The following is a 23,452-nucleotide window of genomic DNA, read 5'->3' as shown; positions in this document are numbered from 1 at the left end:
GTAACAGGCACCTGTTTCTGAATGCATTTAACTCACCAAACTGACCAGAGGCACCCAACAACCGCACTAATTAACAACAAAAGCGGAACAGGCAACATCACGCTCCTACCTGGGGTCTCCACCACGTGCACATTGGCTTCACCATTTGAGTTGACAGAGTAAGTGAAGTAGAACCAGCAGTCATCAACATCCTTCTCTTTGCAGTGGGACAGGGGGTCAGGCTGGCCGGGCTGTGGCAGCTTGTCCCGGCTCTCCACGCGCGTCATGTTGAAGTGCATACACTCCTGGGAACACGTCTCCTTCTTCTCTCCCTTGTCGAAAGCTCTGCACTGAACACAGTCCCTGGGCAAGAACAAAACAGAAGCAGTGCTTTTGAATGTGTTCATAGAAGATTTCTAGCATTTAATCTCAAGAAACGTTACAGAGAAAACTCAGGGGAAAAAGCCCAAGAAAACCAACCCTTCTGCCATAAAGGTTAGGAAAAAAATAAAGTAAGACATGGCGGTGTACCAGTCAGAACATTTATATACCTTGAGATTAACAAAAGCCCTTTTCATAAACTCATCTTTCCCTGAATGACCCACAGGTTTCAAGGACAGAAAAAACCCCAAACTTTTTCAACACCTCTACCTGGGAAATGAATACTCTCAGAGAAGGCGCTGTAAGAACAGGGTACTTACAGTGGAACACACACAGGTTAAAAAGAACAAACTCAGTGACGAGCTTCACAGTGGGGTATCACTGATTAATTCATTGAAAAAGACAGATTGAACATGATTTTTATACTGAAAAGACCAAGTTTTTTTTCAGCATGAAGTGAGTTGCACAGGAATCCACTTAGCCACTAATCCTAAACATATTTCAAAGTTTTCATTCAGAAAACGCTAGGTTTCTAAAAACCTGGATTTCCAAAGGGAAGGATGCAAATTTCACTGTCCACAGGTCCAGGTTTAGTTATTGACTGTCAAGTTAGTAATTTCAGTAGTATTTTTTTTAAGCAAAAATCTTAGCTGAAGTTCTACCTATCAAAAGCTTTTTTTTTTTTTTTAAATCCTCACATATCACAAACTCAAAATGCACAGAAGCTGGGATTTGGTTTTCTGGGTACGTACTTGTGCTCTGCACAGACACCGAGGCAAGTCTGACACATTTCACAGGTGGGGCCTTGGAATTTGGGATCTGTACAGTTACAGGTGCCACATTCACAGGTTCCTCTTCCATTGCAAATCTGCCCATTGGATGCCAAACACGGTGTAGTATCCAAGGAACAGTCGCAGGCGCTGCCAGTGAAGTTGGGGAAACACTCGCACACTCTGCACTTGCAGATCCCGTTTCCTGTGCAGTGAAAAGGCATTGCAATGAAATCAAGTCTAATATTAAAAAATCTGTGACAGTGAGAAATAAATGTTCACCACCTCAGGGTAGATAAAAGAAATCATGGTGAGATAATGAAGAATTAACTAAGAGGTACAAAATAAATTTTAGCTCCTTGAAAGACTACTTGCAGGCATTTGTCCCCTTTTTCCCATTCTCCTATACATCTGGATTTCTTTTCATAAACAAAATAACAAGACTCAGGAATATTTGATCAAGAATAGTATAATGTGATGACCACATCCCCTGGGTGGAGAAGCATGACAGCACTGCTTCAGTTCACAATCTTGTATGCATTGACTGCTATATGAAAATATAGATAGATACAGACCACTACAGATAAATTCACTGCTCCTGTCTTCACATCTATCACTATACAAATGTATAAAGCAAGACTTAAAAAGATGAGGAGTGCACTAACTGAGTATTTAAAACAGAAAAATGAAATAGCTTTGGCTCCACAGGACACCAGTGTTCAGCTGCTGTACTTCTGACCTCCATCACCCAACCCAACTTCATGCTCCTTGCATTCTCTGCACAAGAAACAAGATGCCTTTGTACTGATCTGGATGACAAGGAAAGGTCTTTGGCTACACTCCTCCAATGAATGAAGTGTTTCAGTCAACACTTTCCTGTCACCGTGTATTCTGGAACATCACCACCATTGCTCCCATCCTTTGCAGAGCAATAGTGGATTCTGAGCAAATCAGACAAATGAAGTATTCTTGTAACTCAATTAGAGCTCAGTGCCTTCTCTGTTTTATTTTTGCAGCACAGACAACACTGTGCTGCAAAAATAAAGTAGTTATACTCCTACCTGTAGTTATACTCCTACCAGACACTTCCACATGCAAAGCAGCAAAATAATTTAGACACTGGCTGCTGAATGTTTTTAAAATTGCTTTTGATTTCAGGAATTAACTATCAGCAAAGTCTTGCTCAGAGTGCTTAAGGTGTTTTCCTGGATCTTGCACATTCTAGTCTTCCCTTACCTTTCAGAACAGTGTAAAGCAGTTCACTGGTATCCTGTCAAGCACCAAAGTCAAGCACTCACTATTACTAATAAGCTGAGGGCATTCTCTCTATTGACACAGTGCTTACACTGAGGCAGTACAACATTACAATCTCAGGGCAGTTGTCTCAGCCTTCTTTACTGAAACACCTGAGGGTAATTCTGTAATAAACAGCAGAAGTCAAGTTACTTTACACCCTTCTTGGAGCTGTGATTGAAGGAAGCTGAAATTTGCATTAACAGGCTACATTTTCGGAAGGCCGTTTTATTAACAGAAAAGTGTTTGCAATCACTAAATCTGTGAGCATCCTCATCTCTGTTATCAAGTGGTTTTGATCTTTCACCTAAAGTATCCCTACTCTGCTGGGTAAGAAGACAGACTTGTAAGCTGCTGACCAGCTTTTCCTGCAGAAAGCCGAAGCATCTCTCACCTCCACAGATTAAACCATTTGATCGATCACAGTTGAAGTTGTCACATTCACAGTATTTGCCAGAATACACCTCATTGGTGTTCTCCCTTTTCTTGCACACGCATTGTCCACAAATGCATTCTCCATTGTTACTGCAGATTTCTGTGCTGTTCTCCCTCCTGCAGTAAGCATCCATATCCTCACTATTTACTTCATCTGTGCTACATTCACATAGTCTTCCGATACGTCCTTCATTACATCTGCAAGGTAAAAGCATGACTGAAAATGTAACCTTAATTGAAAGTCACAAAAAAAGGCCACAAGAATAGCACAAAGAACAGCAGTAAAAGTGATACTCTCTCAAGGGATGTTCCAATTTGAACTTCAAATGAGGTTTCCAGTAGACACTTATGTACCAGCTCTTGAAGACACTGGAACAAACTGGACGAAGTTGCTTTTATGCTGATTATCTTATCTGATATTCCAGGTGAGAGACTATGTGTCACTCCCTCTAACTAAACTGTCACATAATCATTATTAATCCCTCTCTCATGTGACAGAACAATAATTACTTCTCAAGTGACAACAACGGTTCCCTGTAGCTGCTGTCGTATTTCAGTGAAAAGGTTTCCTATGAACAGCAATTAAGAAGGAGAGTAGATGATCTTCAGAGCTGCCAAACTGAGATCTTCAGGGATCACCACTTCTCATTACTGAGGGTAAGATACAGATGAGCAAATGGAGGTTGCTCTTGCTCCCATCAGTGATCAACAGACTGTTACATGGTGTCCACCAGAGACAACAGATCATTGGGAAAATGCTGCATTTACAAAAACAAAAGGCTGTGCTTATCCACAGGCCTGTTCTCACCCACGTGAAACCAAGTGGACAACAGTATCAGTGACACCAAGGATAAGAAGTTTTCCTACACACAGATGGGAAAATCTGTTCTCTTGATTTAAAAAGGTACACCAAAAACTGATCTATATCCTTTAAAGTACTGACTCAAGGCCAAATTTGAATTCTGACTCATACAATAATGCTGATCTAATGATCAACATTTAAGCATATGGATTATTTGCAGAGATATGGCAGTATTTCAGAGTATCCTAAAAGAAACAGGCCTGTAACAGAAATTCTTGTTCTTTAACAAAAAAAAAAATTAGTAAACCCTAATTAAGGAAACAAAGATCTTGCTCATATTTCTCTTTATAAAAATTAAGAAAACATCTATTTATTTACCTGCACGCACCACATTCAAATGTTCCATTTCCTGCATGGCAGGCTGGACTGTTAGGTTCTCCTTCACTTTGACACTGACACTCACAGATGAACTGGAGATTAATTTCAACTTCTTCCGTGAATCCCAGTGGTTTAATTTTAATTGTTTCATTTTGTTCTTTCTTTGGACATTCATTAGCTGTTATATTAATCTCAAATCTAACCTGCAAAAAAAAAAAAAAAGGAGTGTCATGTTACTACAAGGAGTATTGTCTGTACTATTAAAAAGAAATGCTGTGTTGGACATTTTAAGTGCATTTTGTATTGGAGCAGCAGCACATATACTGACATTTTAAGTGCATTTTGTATTGGAGCAGCAGCACATATACTCTGAGTTACCTCATCTCCAATCGAAATGTTAGAACACTTCCTTCCATCTTCTTGTGTGTCATTCACTCCATTCTTGCAGAAAGACTTGTAACTGATGGTCACTCCTTTTGGTAGCTTAGTATTTTCCAGGATAACCTCTGAAGAAAGGGACTGAAACAACAGTTATCACCTAACTTCAAACTGAGCTGCAGAAGTGTTCTGTTGAAGAACAGACATTATACAACTATGCCCAGTCTAAGCACCAACCCCAGAGGCACACTGGAATTATTTAAGTTCCACTGTGCTGAGAAACACCAGCCCAGGGCTGCCCAAAGTCACTCGGTGGTGACTCCTTCCCATGTCTGAACTTGTTACAAGGTCAGGACAGGTTTCCACAGATGTTGGAGGCACTCATTTACCCCATGTACTCCAAAGGAGAAGTGAGGCTCAATTACACACAAAGCAGTAATGAAGAAAATATTGTGGGGCCAAACCCAGCAAAATAGCCTTTTTTTGCTAACACTTGGAAAGAAGGTAAAAGTGAAGAAGCTGAAGAAACAGTGTGGGTTTTGGTTGTGAATTTTATTTTTTAAAAGGGAAAACGTGGATTGTAAGTTTTCCTTGTAATGCCATTTTAAATGACTAAGAGTGTATCTTTTTACTCATCTAACCTCTTACTGCCATAGAGGCTTAATGTTTAGTCTGGTTTTACAGCAATGGAGTGTATTTGTAGTGTAGAACGCTAAGTAATCCACCTTGGAGTCTTCTGCTTGAAAAACTTAGAAGAAAGAAAAATTAATGCATAAAATCTGAACTTACATTATATGCATCAATGATCAGCTGAATCACATTGCTGGAATTTGAAGACAATGTTCCCACTGCTGATTTTGGTATCAGATTTTTCAGTTCCTTTCAATATTGACAAAAAAGAAGGAGAAGTATAGTCTTACTAGCAAACAGAGTATAATTTGCAGTACAAATGGTGATATAATGTGTTAGTGGATGAACTAGTCAAGTACTTCAGAAAATAAAGCTGTGTTGCCAGTGATGAACACGATTTTTGAGGTTATACACAGCCTTACTGGCACAAACTCTGCATTTGTAAGAGAATACTAAGCCCTTCTCTTGTACAAGCAGACCACAATCTCTCTTCAACCATACTTAGAATACATTAAAAATAGGCAGGCATAATTTTCCAACAAAAAATTTGAATACAGTTTTAAAAAGAACCCCAAAACCAAAAAAACAGGTTAAAAGAAGGAAAGATATGCATGTCCTTCACACAGTCATTTCCTATTGCACAATCACATCCAGCAGTTTAGTTAATTTTAAACATGGGATATATAAATAGAACAAAAGAGGCAAAATATGTTCTTTCATAAGTGTGTCCCCTGATTCAGTGTCCACACCCCCCTCAGCTATTTTGATGTAAAAACGTTCACAGAAACTAGAACTGCAAATGTGCTCTCCACTCACTCATACCTATAAAGAGTAGCAAGGAGAAGGGGCACTTTCTCACTGGAAATTACACAGAGAGTCAGTTTTGATTCGAAGAAATAAAAAAAGCTTAATAATAAAATATGTGGGTAGCAAAATATTACTTCCATGATCAGTTACTTCCACAATTACTTTAATTTCAAATAAGTCAATTTTAATGACTTTAGAGTAATTTCCTTACCTTATAGACTGCCTGAAACTCTTCAGTAACAGCAAAGATTGTCTGAATATTGTTCTCACTAAGTTTCTGTACCAGATGAGCAATAGAGGGATAATCCTAAAAAAGTCAAGCATAAAATTAAATTCAAATTTAAGACATTTTGCTAGAAAATAATCACTGACTCCAACATCATAAATACAAATCATCTTTAGAAACATACACAGAACTCCAGCTCATGTCACAGTTCTAAAGCAAAATAACCTGTGAAACCAGACATTGGTAAGATTTCATATATGCCTCACGAAGATAGGTGTTTCTTCACATGGACATTATCACACTCCATGCCATACAAAAGCTTAAATCCTTAATCTCAATGTCCTCAGAAAATTATCTTCAGTCCCTCAAAACCACTACTTTTTGCATTGTTTCACAAAGAAATGATGAAATAAAATGGAATTAATTTTAGGTTTTTATTGTACCATTTTCATTCAAAGTTAGGAATATATGAACACATAAAACTTGGTGAAGCTTATTGTGGTTACCCCATCTGGTATTTCTTTCTCTTTGCATTTTTTGTCAGATCTCCCTTCCAGTAAACCACAAAGGCAATGTTAACCATACTCTTACCATAAACTTTGCATCGTAAGATTTCAGTCTTAAAAAACAATTCAAGCAGATATTTTACAGTATTTTTCACTAGTAAATTATTCTGAACATGAAGACTGGTGAAATGATAATGAAACAACCACCACAGTTTTCTAGTGGACATACAAGTCCAGCTTAGGAGCTGGACTCTGTGACCCTTCTGCATCCCTTCCAACTCAGACTATTCTGTTATTCACTGTGGCATACAGGACTACTACTCATCAAAAAGGCAAAATCCAGCAACACATAATCATAGCATGAAAGTTGCCATTTCTTGAAATTTTCCAATTAAGACTAGATTAATTCTTGTACATTTGCTTTAGTTTAACAGAAGTCACTTGATGTAAACAGATACATTTTCTAATACATAGTGGTCTGAAATGACACCAGATGATCCAATGTGTTCTTTTGAGCCTAAGCATCATAAAATATTCATTTTCCTAAAAGATGATATAAAGACTTACGTAATAGTGGCTCATTGTGTACACATTATTTTCCAGATGACATTTCCCATCATTTGGCAGAACAATTCCACCAAGTTTACCATCTCCTGCAAAGTGGAATCCAGCATCCGTGGAAAACACTAATAGTCTTGTAACATTCCTCCAGCCAATTTGTTCCTTGGGAAAAACACAAACATATTTTTGGTATTTTGTACCAATTTATTTTAAAGCATTGGGGAACCAACACTTGAGAGAGAAATGCATGGAAAGGTCGAGACTTAGGAGAAGTCACAATGCAAAAATTGTCACCCTGGAAAACATTAATTCATGTAAACCTTGGAAACACTTGTGTTTCATTAAATGCCTGCTCCAAAACATCTGCTGCAGATTTTTCATCAAAGGCAAAAAAGAGTCTTTTTGAGATAGATCCTGTTCTCATTGGAGTATCTGAAGAATGACAGGTTTAGAAATCAGGCTGTTCAGTTCCACTCCCATGCCACGAGAGGCAGCCCCAGGATGCTGGTGTGCAGCACTGCTGCAGTACTGAACTGCCCAGCATTAGACTCTCAGCAATCATCAGGCTTTGCCAGCCTAGTGCACCGTGCTTGCCAGAGGACTGGCAAATGAGCATCCTGGCTCACAACTGCACAACTGTTTAATTATGTAAACTGCCCATTCCTATTTTTGAAATTTATCCATGGAGCTGAAGCCCTAGCTAATTTAATGAAAGAAGACCATGTACAAGTGTCATATACTAAGTTACCACCAAAAAAAACAAACCTAAAAGGCTTATGATAAACACTGCACTTTTAAGTCAAGACTCCAGAGCATTTATTTCAGAAAGTCTTGAATTAATTGACCAACAGCAAAAATAATACGGAAACAAAGCAATAAACTTGGGTATTGCTTTTTTGGGAGTCCATTTTGTGCAGGTGCATAGAACTGTCTGAAAAAATGACAAAAAAACCCCAAAGAATCCTTAGGCCTTTAAAAATAAATAAGAAACCAGTTTTCCATCTACTTTCTGAGAAATTAGTAGAAGTCACAACACACCAAATTTCTGCAACCACAAACACAAAAAGCTTACAGACCTTTCAAATAATGAGAATAATTGCTTACTCAGGATCTCATACACTTTTAAGCAGAACCCAACTCTTCCTCTACAGCAAACTTTAAAAGGTTTGTCTCTACATGCTGCGTGATGACAACCTCTGTTTGGCAACTTCACATTTTCCAGTTTCATTGACTCACTGAATTCTTCCTCATCTACCCTGTTTTGCTCACAGGAGGTGAGATATTCAAATGCCAGCCACCATAAAACACTAAGGCTGCATTCAAACAATTTCATCTAATAGAACAGTTAAAAAAAAAATACACACTTACCCCACAAACTGCAACCTGCATTATTGCATCAAATCCACCTTCAGGAGAATCTAAGTTCCCAGAAATGTGCTGTTTGCCTACAAGTTCATTGAATTTGTTTCCTTCACTGGTAAGGCTGAGCACATTTTTATAGCTAAATGGACTTGTGCAGTTCTGGTCCCCTGTACAAGGATTTCTGAGTTTGGCTGGTGTTGTACTTATATAAGGCATCACAGTTTTCTCCACAAAAGAACCAAAGCCTAAGACAAGAACAATAAAATCCCTGTAAGTTGAATGGAAGTCTCATTTCTATTATCACACAACAGAATGCAAATGCATTATAGCTGAGCACCAAAAATAGCTCTTGTACTTGTTTATGTCCCACCTTCTCCACCAATGCCAAATACTTTTATGCTGCCTTTGTATTAGAACATCTGCCATAATACTGCTAAACTGAAAAAAAAATACACTTCATATACAATCATGTGAAAAACATCAGGAAGGAAACTTGGAAGAAAATTATTGTATTTTTAGAATAGGCAAATCTTTCTTACCAATCCGAAAGTCCGAAGTTATTTTTTCCATCTCTAACATCAGAGCCGTTCCAAGACTTTTTACATTCTCTAAATCATCTTTCATAGAATAGGAGAGGTCCATAAGATAATAAAGGTCAATGGGGTAGTCTTCAGCTCTCTTGAATTTTAATGAAAATGTCTGGGGTTCCCCTGATTCAGAGATTAAACAACAAACAGAAACCATTAAAAATTCCGTAACTGCACTGGCAAGAAAAATGCCTTTCTAAGGAAAGGCTTGTAAATCCTTTTGAAGGTTTTGATTACAGGTGAGTAATTTTTTCTCCTGTTGACTGAAATGCTTAACATCAAATTATGATTGAAAAAAAAAAAAAGTCAACAAGTGTTTCTTTCAAATGTTCAACTTGCCATTTTTGAGGGACTTTATCTCCCCACAGAAATATTAGCATGCCAAAACCCAAGCTTCTTGTAGTTGCTGCAATTTCAAATCTTCATACTTGCAATCATTTTAAGAAGATTCCTAAGACATCATAGCACAAATTTTCAACATCTATTTTCATCCAAGATGACTTCAATAGGTCTCAAAAGTTAAAAAAACACATTGTTTTAACAGGTTTATAAAAGAAAAATTAGTTCTGGATGGAATATTGCAAGTTACTTTGCATCTACCAAGCTCAGAACACAGAAATGGCAGTGAGAGCACAAGTTAGTGTTTGTTGTGATTGTAAGCCAGACCCTGCATTTTACCTACAGAAGAATGTAGTCTCACTCTGATGCTGAAAGACAGTGCAGAAGGATTACACACACGTCCCACACATCCCCTTTCCCAGAAACTGGAACTGTATTCTTTTGCCTATTTTATATGACATAAGGAATTAAATCAATACGATTTCCCCACTCCCCTCGGTCATTGAACTTAAATGGTAGGATTGCTGCTACTTAAGTTTGCTTAAAAATTAGGAAACTTTTAATAAACATCAGCAAAATTAGTGAAGTGAGAAAAACATTAAATGGGCAAGTTGAACGGCATATGGATCACACAGCTACGTAACACGGTTTTCACCAAAAAACCCACGAACAACAAAACAAAAGAGAAAAAAAGCCACACCACAAAAAACCCAGCACAAAAATCTGTTTAGATTTTTCTTAGCTATTATTTCAAAAAGCCTGCACAGAAAGCAAGTATCTCTCTCTGCAGTTCTCAGTCCTCTCAGAGAACTAATACCAACAGAAGTGCGTACAAACATCTTTTGGCTTATTAGATTCTGGCTGCCCAGGCCCCTGCTATCTTCTGATGAAGAAACTTCTGTGTCAACAGAGGAACAATAATTTGGTTTGAACCAAAAGGTTCACGTAAGAAATAAACAGGAGCCACACCAAAATTGCAAAATAATTTTCATTACTTTTCTCTCTGCATAATGCTGAGCCTGCTTCACATCACCTTCCAATTATTACTGCAACTACCACCAAGCAGATGACCCCAAGCACAAGCTCTTCTTCCAGGAAAATACAAGGCAGCTGTTTAATGTGTCTACACTACCTAGGAACGCTCCCTGAGGACAATCTCCATTGTGCTCAAGTGAGCCACTCACCCTGTTCTTTCTCGCCCCCCTCATTTGAACTAGATAAAAGTTCTCTTTAGGGGCTAGAAATGGTACACAACTACTTTGTGTTTTCATTACTGTGGTTCTGTGCCCACATCTTTAGATCTGGAAGGTATTTTACATAGCAATCCAAAAATTGTGCTGCATAACTACAAAACCACTTTGTTCAGACACGCAGACTTCAGGAAACAGCAGTACTTCAAGCAAAAGGAAATGCTCTAGTAACTTGAAGTTTTTGCTGACTCCTCTACTTCCATCCTACAGGCATGCTGTAGAAAATCAACTACAAAATACTGAAAACAAAACAATTTTACCTTTCTGATATATCTAACAATCCATGTTGTATAAATTTTCTCCCAGGTTCTATTGGGAAAATAGAACAAGTGATAATATCTAATCTCTCTCAAGAATTAAACAGTATTTGGAGTACGTAAACACCTAGAGCTGAACTGAATGGCTCTGCTATCACTCTCATTATCTGAAAAATAGTAATTTCTGTAACAAAATGGTTACACATGCAAATAAAAAAATGCAGACGTGGCGGTGGCAGAGAATCATCCCAAAACTGGAACGAAACTGTCCTTACCGACTCTTAGATGCAGTGATAATTTCTGTGGCTGGATCTGGGTAATGGCTTCTGGTTTCAGCTTCTCTGCAGCACCTTTCTTACGATTTGTTACTTCTCTATTTTCGAGCACCTGTTTGCTGCCTCTGGGATTCTCTATATCCTCCATAGGGCAGCCTTTACTCTTCAGGGCTGCCAAGTCATCACACCGGGCAGATGTTGGCTCTCCTTCTTGCAAAAAGTCCTAGAAAACACAGCAAAAGAGAATCACAACAACAGCTGTGTGCAAGTTGTTATATTCTACCCACAACTGCTCTTTCTACAATTATCACATCCATTTTTTTTCCAAAGTTCAGTAATAAAACACACGGTCCTGAAATATATTAAATGATGCTACATATATTCAATGACTACTATTTACTCCAGGAGTTTGCATCTACTTATACTTATCTGTGTATAAGATGCAAGAGGGAAAAAAAAAATAAAGCCCAATGCCATCTCCATCAGAAGTGGGACATCTGTTTAAAATGGCTACTCTAAAAGTGACTGCGAGTAGAAAAATCTTTCATTTTCTCATAGTTACCAATAACGTGAACCTACTCATACAGCCTGCTTTTAACATTCTTTCCTTTTTAATTAAGATATATAAATGTACCTTGGTACTCCACAACAAAGTAATAGCTATATTCTGACAGAGCAGAGCAAAGACAGACAACTCTTTATTTTGGGGAAATTCAATCTGAAAGTAACACCCGTAAGAAAATCCAATCCTTAACTTTGTTCTGAACAACAAATTATCATTACAAACCTCAGAAAAGCTCTAACCTCAAGTATAAATAAATAAGGCTTGTAATTGAGAAACTTGGCAAGTCTGATTTTGCCCCCTCCCCTAAAATATGCATATAAATAAATGTATACTAAAGCTCGTCAGTTTTTGGTGACACAGACCTACAGGAAATCTGATGGCTCAAGGTGAAATTATAAAATCAGTCTGTTTAATTAAATATTGCAAGTTTATAAGCTAGTTTGGGAATAGTAAGTAGGCAAGACATAGAAACAAAAATAAATTATCATCTCCTAGCAAGAAAAAGGAAAATTTCTCAGTTTCAATAACAAACCTAAGAAGAGTTATAGAAAATATTTTCTTCTGTTTCTAACCTGAAGAAGATATGTCAGCATACAGTGGTTATATCTTATATTTTGCAGTTTCCTAAACTTAATTTTTCTTAACATACCCTTTTCATTTCATAATGAAACAAACTACCCACCCACACAAACCCATCTCCTACTCCACAGGTCTACCAACAGGAAACTAAAATCTGAGAATCTTTCTTTTAGAAGAAAAATCCCCTTCAATCTCTTTCCCTACTCCACCTACATCGGCTTTAACTCTAATGTCACTGGAAGACTACAATTAAGCATACTCAGACAGATTGCACATTAGAGTAATTTTAAATAACTGTGAGACAGCTTATGGGGTCTGTATGCGCTTAGAAAAGGAGAAGTAAACACATTGTGAAAAATGTTTATACTCAAATCAGAAAAATCACAGTATTTGATTTTTAAAGTACAAATAAGTATCGAACTGAAGAACTACAGGAAATTACTATTAATGAAAACAGACATTTCAATACAGGTATTTACTAAAGTTTGAAACCAAGGGAAAAAAACAAACCATAAAAAGATTTTTGCAACACTTACTGTTTTTTTACACCAGCCACAGTTTGGTCCTGCTTGTATACATTCCCCACATGACTTTGCATTTGCTTTTATGCAGTCGCTTCCACCTAGCGAGGAACGCAAATCCGTCACTTCAGTTATAAAAAGGTGTTTTACAACAACAGCATTTCACTTTGGTTCACTGTGGTTTTGTAAACTAAGCTCCAACTACAGGTTATTAACATGAGATATGACTGACCTACTGCCATTAGCATTTGTCTAGTGAGGATGTGCCTACCCACATAAATAACTGCTAAACAGATACAGCTTTAAAGCAGCAATTAACTACTGCAGTGCAATCAAGTGCCTTACCTTGCTGGGCAAATCCATTCCATAGCAAGCAACAGAGGACGCCAGCACACGTGAGCCATTTGAAATTAGTCTGGAAGACAAAACAGAAAGCAAACTGGATGATTTACTCTAATGAGTAAGCGCAAAAAAGATAATTTCACAAAGCTGTGGACATATAACAGTGTTTCAGAGGAGACAAGGAACACGGAACAAATGCAAATCTAATTATCTTAGCTGGAAAGTTTTGCCCTAATACAAACCATGTTTGTGGGCTACTCTGTATTTAGAAGACATCAAACAGGGTAGCTTTTAAAATTATTTTGTAATGTTCTTCTGCTAGGTAAACCAGCAAGCTATGAGAAATTCAGAAACATTGTTGACTTGGGAGGAAGACCAAGACCGATTTTTTAACACCTTATAAAAAATATGTATGCTCTGAATGTTATCAGAGGGAGACTTCTAAATAAAGCTACCACAGCAATACAGGACGGAAACAAAGCTTCGATACTCACATCTCTGTTTCAAGATAAACACCAAGGCCCTTTACAAAACATTTTCTTCGTAATCTTCAAAGGGCATTTTACTTTATACAACAAACTAGAAATTTAATCTCAAAATATGCACCATAAAGCATCTGTGACATGAACTCCACCCCTGTTTTTTCTTCTTTAGACAACAGAAAATTAACAGATACCACCCATATAAAAGAAAAAGAAAAACTGTTCAGCACTGTAAGTATTAATGAAAGGCTAAATTTTTCTAAATTGTTTCCTACCTTAATAGCAGGTAGTCAGCCAGGGTCAGTTGCCTTTTAAATTTTTATACTATTTTAAATTCTATTTCTCTACACTATAAGAGTTCTCAGAACTTAGATGATAACAGCCAGTTTTCTTGAATACCCTAAAATGTTGCTAATTAAAGCCTCTCCAGTCATCCTGGAAACAAAAGTACTCTTAATAACTTTTTGTTCTAAAAAACATCTTGCGGTATAGCCAAGGAAAAGTGAATTTGGCAGAATCTCCTAAACTGAAGATGTCATTTTTCTAGAAGATGTACTCTTTTTGGTATAAATTAGCAACAAAGTAAGCAATGCTCAAATTAGTCCAGCAGTTAAGCTTTGGTTTCTGCACACTGAAACACAGTTGTTACTTTGCACATCCAGCCAGACCTACCAGAGAAGGGATGGCCACTCCAAAATCTGATGGGGAAAGTTTCAAACAGAAGCCAACCCTTTGCTAGCAAATTGTATCTAACAACAGTATTACATGGCTCATATTTTTCTGATAAATCATTTTGGCTCACTTTTCAGTGGATGCTATGGTGAGAGGACAGGCAGTGGAGTTTAGACACAGCAGAATTAAGAGAATATGCTGTTGAATTACTTTGACAGATGTTACGTTTAAGCACAAAAGAAATTACTAGTCAAAAAAGGAGGAAAAAATTGAACTGTGAATTATACCTTACTCAGCTTTTGAACACTACTTTCTGCATATATGCAACTTGAATTTCTCTCTGCACACTGCTGCAAGTGACCAGTCCTTCATTCACAAAAACTCTCTTCCAGAACACTTTCATTAAGTCCCTTTATAAGCGATCACCTAAATTCAACCTGTGTAACCACAAACCCTGCTCAGATGGGAACAGTGACCCAAGGAATGTGAGCAGGTGGAAGACAGATGAAGGGATTGAACCACGGCTTGGAAAGACAAGGTTAGGAGCTCACCTACTAGACCAGCGGTCTGGACAGCAAGTCCTTACCAGGTTGCTCAATTTTTGGGTTCTTCTTTCCTAATTTTATGGTAGGTATGTTGTGTACAGCAAACCTTGCTTCTCTCAAGTGAAATTATATTTGTTACTCAAGAAGCAGTTTTGCTTTTAGTACAGCCCAGAATGGGGTGGGCTTTCCAGTAAGAAAAAAGCCAAGCTGCTGGCACCAGGTGAGCACCATCTTTTCTGTCAGCCTGGACGAGAAAATTATAAACAGTTCACCTTTTTAGGGCAGACTGAGTGGATGCACACAAGTCCACACAGACTATATAAATAAGTCAGCAAAGATGTGACACAGTGCTAAAGCTATGATTAAGACCGTTTGGAAGAGAAACGTTCCAGTGGAAACGCATCCGCATGATGAATGCGGCTCTGGGCACAGAGCGCCGGTGAAGCTAACAAGGAAAATGTCCTTTCCCATATATGGCTGCGCCAATGCCTCTCCGGAGCGGCGTGGCTTCCTCTGCCTCCACAGCTTAACAGCTTTTCCAGCTGCTGAGAGCTGGGGAAACGCGAGCACAGATCTGCTGTGCTGGACTCAGCTCTGACTGCTGTCCCATGCAAGCGAAGCCATGCACATCCCTGTCCTTCCACCCTCCTGGCAGCCACTGCAGCGTGGAATGCACTCCCCTGCAAGCCCCCAGTCAGCAGCGGGAACTGCCCTCCTGCACATTTTTCCATCAAAGGAATAAACCCAGACAAATAACCCCTGAGTACACGAGCTGGCCAAAGGAAGCCTTTGGAAACCCTTGGTGGAGCTACAACTAAATGTCATGTCAGTATTCAACCAGAGATGACTGCAACTGAAAAAAACCTCAATTGTTACAATTAACATTTAACTATTTTCTATTATACTTGTTCTCCACTTTCTAAAGCCTTGAAAAAGATTCCAGAATCCTTGAAAAAGTGTTTTTTTTCCTCCCTGAAAAAAAGCAACTCAAAGCCAAGAGACTGAAATCTCTTTAATACTGTATCACCACTTGGATCCTTTTTAAAAGGCTGCAAATGGTGTGCTGTTGAAAAACTGATTTTAAAATTATTTCTGCACAATTGTAAACCATACTCTATTTTTGTTAAATATTTTAGGAAAACAAACACGGACACAACCTTAAATGTTTAGATTCAGTGCTTTTCAAGCTGCTTTTTTTTACTGTCTCGACAAACTGTAATGCTTGAAGAAAATTTTTTATTTATAAAATCAGCTTTGATGGAAATTTGATGGAGCTTTTAATTTGAAATGAGAGACTCATTAAGTGACAACAGAAAGAAGAAAGGACTATTTCTCCATAAAATTTTAAATTAAGTATTTAGAACCTTCACATTCTGCTGAACATCAAGCTATGGAGAAATTAACCACTCCACCTTACTGAAGCCTTTTTAAGTTTATTTATTAGAATGGCAACAGCATCCCTGAAAAAACTTAACTGGGCAAATAGGGTCAAGGAAGAAAGGTAAGAGTTATACATTTATTCCTTTGAAATTAAATACTTATGGCTATGCTGCTCTCCTCTCATCACTCTCCAGCTCAGCACTGCCACAGGCCACAGTTTATACAGTTATTAAGGCAATATCAACAATGTGCTGGGTTCCTGCAGTATTATTCCCCTCAGCTGAGCTGCTCATCTCACCCAGTAATGCAGAATCCACCAAGCTGATGGCAAGCACAGGAAAACACTCCATGGCATCTGCCCTACTGCATTCTGAACTGTGCCTCACTGCAAAGCTTTCCACTGAAACATGCAACCAGACCACGGGGGAAACATTTCAGTGTGCAGAAAGAGCTGAGCTGTTGTGCAGACAGCACCTTTTTAGAGCAGTATCCAGACAGCCAACTGACTCATACCCCCACACACCACTCTAATTGCACTTATAAACCTAGAAATTAATACACAACTCACACTTTTGGAGTAGCATTCGTGCTTTCCTCAGCCTGACACCTCTTAGCATGAGCTGTATTTTCATGGGTTTAAATCTTGGTTCAGAAATGCTGCATGGAATTGATTCCTCCTGGAGCTAATGTTACATTTACAGCCACTTTCATGTAGTGCAAGGATGGAAAGTCACTGAAGAGAGCTGCCCCATCCTCCTTGCTGATTATTCCCTCTTGTCAGTCAACCTCCTGGCTGATTACTCTTACTGCTTTCTTTTTTGATCAATGCCAGTATTACTGTGGCCACCGGGAGGGCTGGAACAAGAAAAGATCTGTCTGAAACGAATCCAACAAAGAAAGCGTCTTGTTCCTTCCACCTGGCCACAAAATCACTTATCCGGGTGTGGGAGATGTGGTGAGATTAGGATGGAGAAAAAGAGAACTTGGAGGGGGCGGGGAAGCAAAAGCTCCTGCTGCTCAGCCAGAGGCTGTGGTTGTGTGCTGGACTGCACTGGTCACACAGCCAAGCCCCCACCCCCAGGCATGAAGGCTCTGGTTCAAAAAGGAGCAGGAAGAGACACATTTCTAAAATAAGCAGAATGAAATAGTCTCTGGAGATGCCTGTTTCAGAACTCGATGGCTGCCCTGCTAAAACAGTTCCTTCTTCCCTCGCTCCAGAAGGTTTCCTAGCATGAGCTGAGGGCCATGCTTTTCAGTGTGGATCTTACTGACTGGCAGAATGAATCCCATTGATATTTCTGAAAAAAAAGTGGGGGGGAAAAGAAGGGACTGAAGAACCAAACAACCTCAGTGACACGGCACAGCAATTACACAGAAACTACAAACCTCTAGCAATGACCTGCAAATACTCTTGACAGCAGAACTCCCACAACAGATGTCATTAATTACAATCCCCAAGTTGCCTGCACATGAAACAACTCTAAACATATCTGCTTGTACAACTATTCACTGTAAAGAAGCAATGCACTATAAAAGAAAGCACTAAAATGGTGTCTCGCTGTTCTGGAAGACGCATATTACTAAGGCACCAGTACAAAAAAAAAAAAAAAAGTTTTACACTAAGGAGTTACTTTTGATGAAAGCTTTCAAGCCTGTGGTATAGATTTTCCCACAAATCTTAAATTGGTAATTCTTCATTTATGACCTTCACTGCTATCTTACTTACTTAATCAGTGTAACTGTGATACTGAAATATAGTCAGAATACACCACACAGTAAATTCCAGAACCACCATTAAGAAACTACGTGATGCATTCTTCATTAAACAAGCAGAGAATTGGGATAAACACTGGTGCTTGAATTGCCAGCAATTTTAATCAAAGAACCCAACCCTAAACTCAGCCAGCAAAACTATTTGTTCCCTGGATGCAGACCAGCCTTGTGATGGTTGCCCTTCACAGAGGCCCAGCTCCTGACCTTGCACCGTGAGGGATGAAGTAGCAGAGCATCCCCATGTAGGGAAAGTGAATTTGATGGGAAAAGTCAAGATGGACAACAGAAGTGCAGTTCCCAGAGCAGGGCTTTGGAACACACCAATCCAAATGGGAATGCTAGAAGTAAACCTTCCTTCAACAGCCTATCTAACCAGCCTAACACCATGGCTCAAGACCACAATGTTCCTTTTGCCCCTGGTAACTTTACAGACATGAACGCAGCAGGTTTTGAACTGCTTGCAGTAATACGGAAAGAATGGGATGTTATCACAGACTGAAGTGCAAAATAAAAAATTCTTTAGCACTGAAATAACTTTTACACAAAAAGTTCAGCACATCAAGACTGCTTACTCAAAATGTTTCCTGAGAAAACTTTAAGGCATACCCACTTCAGCTACTGTGATGTTACAGCATAAAAGAATCAACAGTATTTCACACTGAACTTAACTTCTGTTGGCTATTTCTAAGTTAATGGAATAAAACAAATCTAGAAATACTCATGAGAATCACTTCCATAAACACTGTTTTAGCAGGGCATTAAATATTTAAATAATATAGAATAAACTAGTTAAGAATTAACTTTCAATTACAAGAGAGTTAAAATCTACAGAAAACTGATTTTCTGCTCTAGGTTAGGGAGACTGGCTCCTCCATTCCCTTATGGTTCTGTAAGGTCACCTGCCACAATTAGTGTATGCCACTGTTAGATCAGAAGATTCCCCTGCAGGGTTGGGAGTCCAAAAAGAGATGAGAATACACATTTCTGCATGCCCAAACAATGAGAAAAGATATCACAATTGTAAAAGTTTGACATCGAAACTCCTGTGCCGCGCTCCTGTGCCCAGTAAGGCAGACAACCATGAAGAGTAATGCGACTGCTAAGACTGAGTTACACTACATTACTACCCACAGTTTATTCACACAGCTCTAAAAAATTTCCCATGAAATCAAGTAGCTTAAAATTCACCAAAAAGGACTGAATGCAGTGGGAAAAATCCGTAGGTGTTAGGTTCTAAAATACCCTTGTGTCTTTTGCTGAAATCCCAGCATGGGCACCTACAACACATGGCCTCTTCAGCAGAATAAATGAAAATGTTCATGTACAAGTATGAGCAGGCTGAGGCCACAGCTCATGAGAACCGAGCTGGACGGCTGTTCATGGTATCATCTTGTGTCCCCAGAGTATGGGGTGTTTGTTAGTTTATATAGGACACAGCTGCTTCAAGACTGAACCACTAACTTCACAAGCACTCACATGGTTTGACCATACTATTGCTTTTACATAGAATTTGCTCATGTTTATTTTGTGGGTTTCACACAAGCTCTCAACTTTTTGACAGTTCTAAATAATGGAATGAAAAGCAACTGGGTATTTTTATGCAAAGTATCTTTTGGTTTTGATTTGAATGATGGAATGGAAACAAATCTGCCCAAGTTAGGTGCCTGGTTGCAGGGAATTGTGGTGGGGAAGATTTTTCTTGATGGAAGACATAAATTTCATCTATAATCAGAAAAAATACAGGTAGCATTTTCAGAACAACTGCAGATAATAAAGTTTTCTGGTATCTGACATCACTGCACAATGAGAAAGATAAAATGCAGTAGATCCAGTTGGGACGTGACAGAAGGTGGTAATGGATCCCTGATATTTCACAGTACTGTGGCATACACAGGAAGTAAGGTAAATGGGCTCCAGTCCCTCCTTAGCCCCAAAGGGTTTTCATTCCCATTTCCTGGGAATGCTCTATCATCCTACAGGATATACTAGTAGGACCTTCAATTAAACCTTTGTTCTGCTATGCAGAACAAAAGCACAGACAGAAAAACTGATAGTTTTGTCTCTAGATTGCCTACTGAAGGACTCATATAGCAGGAGCTAGATAAAAAGGTATGAGTGGAGTTCCAGTTACTGTTCCCTGTAATATTTACAGATTTACAGCATATTGTCTATAAGAAAAAACAAGAGACTTGGGTTCATAGTCTGGAGTACGAACTTTATTTCTTTCTCACCAAATGCTCTACCCTGAAGGAAACTGAAAGGAAACAGATGTATGTTCACACTCAGACACATAAGAGAGCCCCGACTGCAAATCTCCTGTGTCATGGGTGACGACTCTGACTTGTGCATGCTGGGCTGAAATCCCTCTCTACCTGCCCACCTGACCAATCCAAACCATATGGACTTCTCTAGGGACTTAGGTTAAAAGTGAATACAAGGAGCTCAATACAAGGAATCAAAGGCAGCCAGGGAACTTCTGGAAAGCCAGGAAAACCTACAGAATGTAGACTTTTATGGAACATAGCAAACCTATAATGGCAGGGCAAATTACATACCATGCCTGATTTCACTGTATTTCTGCATGTGTTTCATCGTATTTTTGTGTTTTCCCTAGCAAAATCTAGCGACAATTTCTCTCAAAGACAAACTCCAGCAATTGGAGTTTGCAATTACACCTAAGTAATACTCACAAGAAACATGAGTGCCATAGCAAATTATAAAGAAGACTACTACTAGTAAAGCCCACTCAATTTATTCATAGAATATTCTGAGATGGAAAGGACACACAAGGATCACTGAAGTCCAACTCCTGGCCCTGCACAGGACAGTCCCAAGAATCACACCATGATTTCCTTTTCATTAAATATCTCTATTTCAGAACGCACACATGTCAGAATTTCAAGCTGACAATGGTGACAGAAGTTAAAAGAACGGGAAAAAGATGCACAGGGGCAACTTGAAGATGCAGCTACTGACAAAGAGCCTTCATCTTTCTAGTCAGCAAACCCCAAGAGCAACCTTGATCTCTTTCCTTTGTTCTCAGGCTTTTTGGGGAGGACTGTAGTGCAGACAGGATTAACATTGGTTAGTCAGCACCACCTCTGAAGGAAGGACCTTTTTTCACGCAATGTGTGTACACACTGCCATGCACAGACAGCTTGTAACTCATGACTGGATCTTCACAGTACTACCACAGCACAAATCATTACTAATTTAAGAACACTGCTTTGCTGTATTAACCATCCTTGTCCCTGGCTTGGTTTGTATGCACATGAAGAGATGATTTGTATAACACTTTCTTGACCTGTTGAATCAGAATTTAAAGCCAAGACCCCACAGTTCAGGAGTTACTCTGGAAAGCATCTCAATGCTTGAAAGACAGGTACTACTTCAACACAGCTCACAAGAACAAGCAACCTGTGCATGATGACCACATATATGAAACTGTTCAAGAGTCAAGTCAGGTATTCTTTCTCATGAAAATGTTCCTTTTTATTTAAATATTTTTACCAGGCAGTTATGCATGAACTGCAATTTACAGCATGAAATCTGACAGGTGTATTTTGGAAAACCAGATTAACAAGCAGGTTAAAATTAAAGTTCAACACTAAATTAGGAGAGAAATACAACTCTGCATGCTCTCCATCAGAGCACTCAGACTTGCAGCTACACCTCATTAAAACATCAGCAATGTGCTTTACGTGTTGATTACCTACGGCTTATACCTAGTTTAAGCTATAACATTTACCTCTCTGACAATCCAGTCTGCAACTAAATCTTGCTCTACACTTCTCAAACTGTTGTGCCTATGAAAGCCCATGTCACTGCATCCTGCCCACAGAACCCGAGGATTCATACAAGGATACAATGAAGCTCTTTGAACTTTAGGAAAGGACATAACAATGTCCTGCACTGCTTATGCTGGTGTGCAAGCACCCTGCAAAGGCAGCACCTCTCCAAGCCTAAACCACTAAAACACACCAAGCCCATTGCTACTGACACTGTGGTTGAAAGTGTTTGCTACACCTACAGCACCTCTATACATGCGCAACTAGAAAGTTTCCTCTTTAAGGATAAATATACAATGTGGACATGTGCCAATAACAAATATATGTCATTTTTTCCCATTAAAACTGTCACTGTCAAAAATATCCCTTTTTCATACTCTTTAAAACATAAGCTGCCAATAGTTCATCACAACTTTACTGACTCAAAGCACATTGTCTCCAGAAATTTGTAAGAAGTATCACTGTACTCAATCTTGCTGTTATCAGCAGGCATTTTTCTGTAACAAATATTTCAGGATTTTTCTATCACAGTTGCATCTCTTCACACAACTGTGATTACAACAGAATTTTAAAAATCTGTTGTTTCAGTACCTTTCAAATGCTTTTAGAACCATGAGTTGTTTTTGCCATAACCTAATTTCTTCTCTAGTCTAAATATAACACCATTTTTTGGTGGGAGAAAGTGCAAACGGGATACTTAACTTGTTTACATAGTTTTTTCCAGCCTACAAGACTTCTTGGCTACGTTCAGCATTTCCATCAGAGACAGATTACAATCAAGAATGCCACATAATGATTTAAGCCATTCTAGTAGAAAACATGGGGGTCTGTTCCATGTGGTAGTATTAAATTCCTGCATACTCTTCACCACTTACTACTCCCATAAAGACACTATTTAATTTTGTGCAACTTAAACCTCACATTTATCCACATGGGGAAACGAGAAGTTTAGTTAAGCACATAAATATAGCTCTTACACAGCTGACTGTAACTGATGCTTCCGAGGCTGTACTGCCTCCATGACTGTCACAACATCTGGCTAAACTTACTTTAATCCAAGCTTTTCTGTTAAAGGAAAAGCAGAACAGAGGCAAGTATGTTCTTAGTAAAAAGATAGAGAATTTCAGTAAATGCAGTGTCTCACTCATCTATTTCTTTAAGAAAAAACAATTTCAAATGCATTGCTAGCTATTGCTGTAGGTACTGCAGGAAACCAGCAGCTGGCACACCACAAAGAGAAAACTCAGCGGAAACTCGTCTGTCGTTACATGGCAGAGTTCACCCACCAGGAGCTATCATTAACACTCAGGGTACAGTTTCAGCAGCCAAAACCCAGATGAAAGCAAACTGCAGCTGAAAGAATCAGCAGTGCTGCAGCATCTCCACAACAGCAACCTCTGACCCTGCGCTACCACTCAGGGACCTCCCCACATCTATCCCAAGCCAGCTCCACTTGGACCTTGGGCCATCCCTTCCCCCTCTGTGTCAAATGCCACTTTCTGTAAGCCTCAGTGAAAACCAGACATCCACATGGACAGAGAAGAGCTGAGGAAACAGCTTTTAAGAACGGGCAGGTGGCTGTCAGACTG

The 23,452-nt window shown here is 38.9% G+C and overlaps 1 protein-coding gene across 3 annotated transcripts in view; it reads right to left on the bottom strand.

Annotated features, from left to right (window-relative positions):
• Nucleotides 1-23,452, bottom strand: part of ITGB1 (integrin subunit beta 1) — a 42,418-nt gene that overhangs the window by 9,515 nt on the left and 9,451 nt on the right. For all 3 annotated transcript variants that reach the window (XM_041487349.1, XM_041487333.1, XM_041487340.1), the window contains exons 2-14: nucleotides 13,227-13,296; nucleotides 12,897-12,982; nucleotides 11,217-11,439; nucleotides 9,048-9,218; nucleotides 8,515-8,753; nucleotides 7,153-7,308; nucleotides 6,065-6,160; nucleotides 5,206-5,295; nucleotides 4,417-4,557; nucleotides 4,039-4,241; nucleotides 2,818-3,056; nucleotides 1,113-1,335; nucleotides 110-342 (exon numbers count right to left, since the gene is read on the bottom strand). In XM_041487349.1, coding sequence (XP_041343283.1) covers nucleotides 110-342; nucleotides 1,113-1,335; nucleotides 2,818-3,056; nucleotides 4,039-4,241; nucleotides 4,417-4,557; nucleotides 5,206-5,295; nucleotides 6,065-6,160; nucleotides 7,153-7,308; nucleotides 8,515-8,753; nucleotides 9,048-9,218; nucleotides 11,217-11,439; nucleotides 12,897-12,982; nucleotides 13,227-13,296 — 2,170 coding nt within the window. The remainder of the gene's footprint in view (nucleotides 1-109; nucleotides 343-1,112; nucleotides 1,336-2,817; nucleotides 3,057-4,038; nucleotides 4,242-4,416; nucleotides 4,558-5,205; nucleotides 5,296-6,064; nucleotides 6,161-7,152; nucleotides 7,309-8,514; nucleotides 8,754-9,047; nucleotides 9,219-11,216; nucleotides 11,440-12,896; nucleotides 12,983-13,226; nucleotides 13,297-23,452) is intronic.

The sequence above is a fragment of the Pyrgilauda ruficollis genome, unplaced genomic scaffold (genome assembly GCF_017590135.1).
Source record: "Pyrgilauda ruficollis isolate IOZ18807 unplaced genomic scaffold, ASM1759013v1 scaffold12, whole genome shotgun sequence".
NCBI lineage: Eukaryota > Metazoa > Chordata > Aves > Passeriformes > Passeridae > Pyrgilauda > Pyrgilauda ruficollis.
The sequence above is the reverse complement of the archived record's forward strand: the minus strand, read 5'-3'. Positions and strand labels throughout refer to the sequence as shown.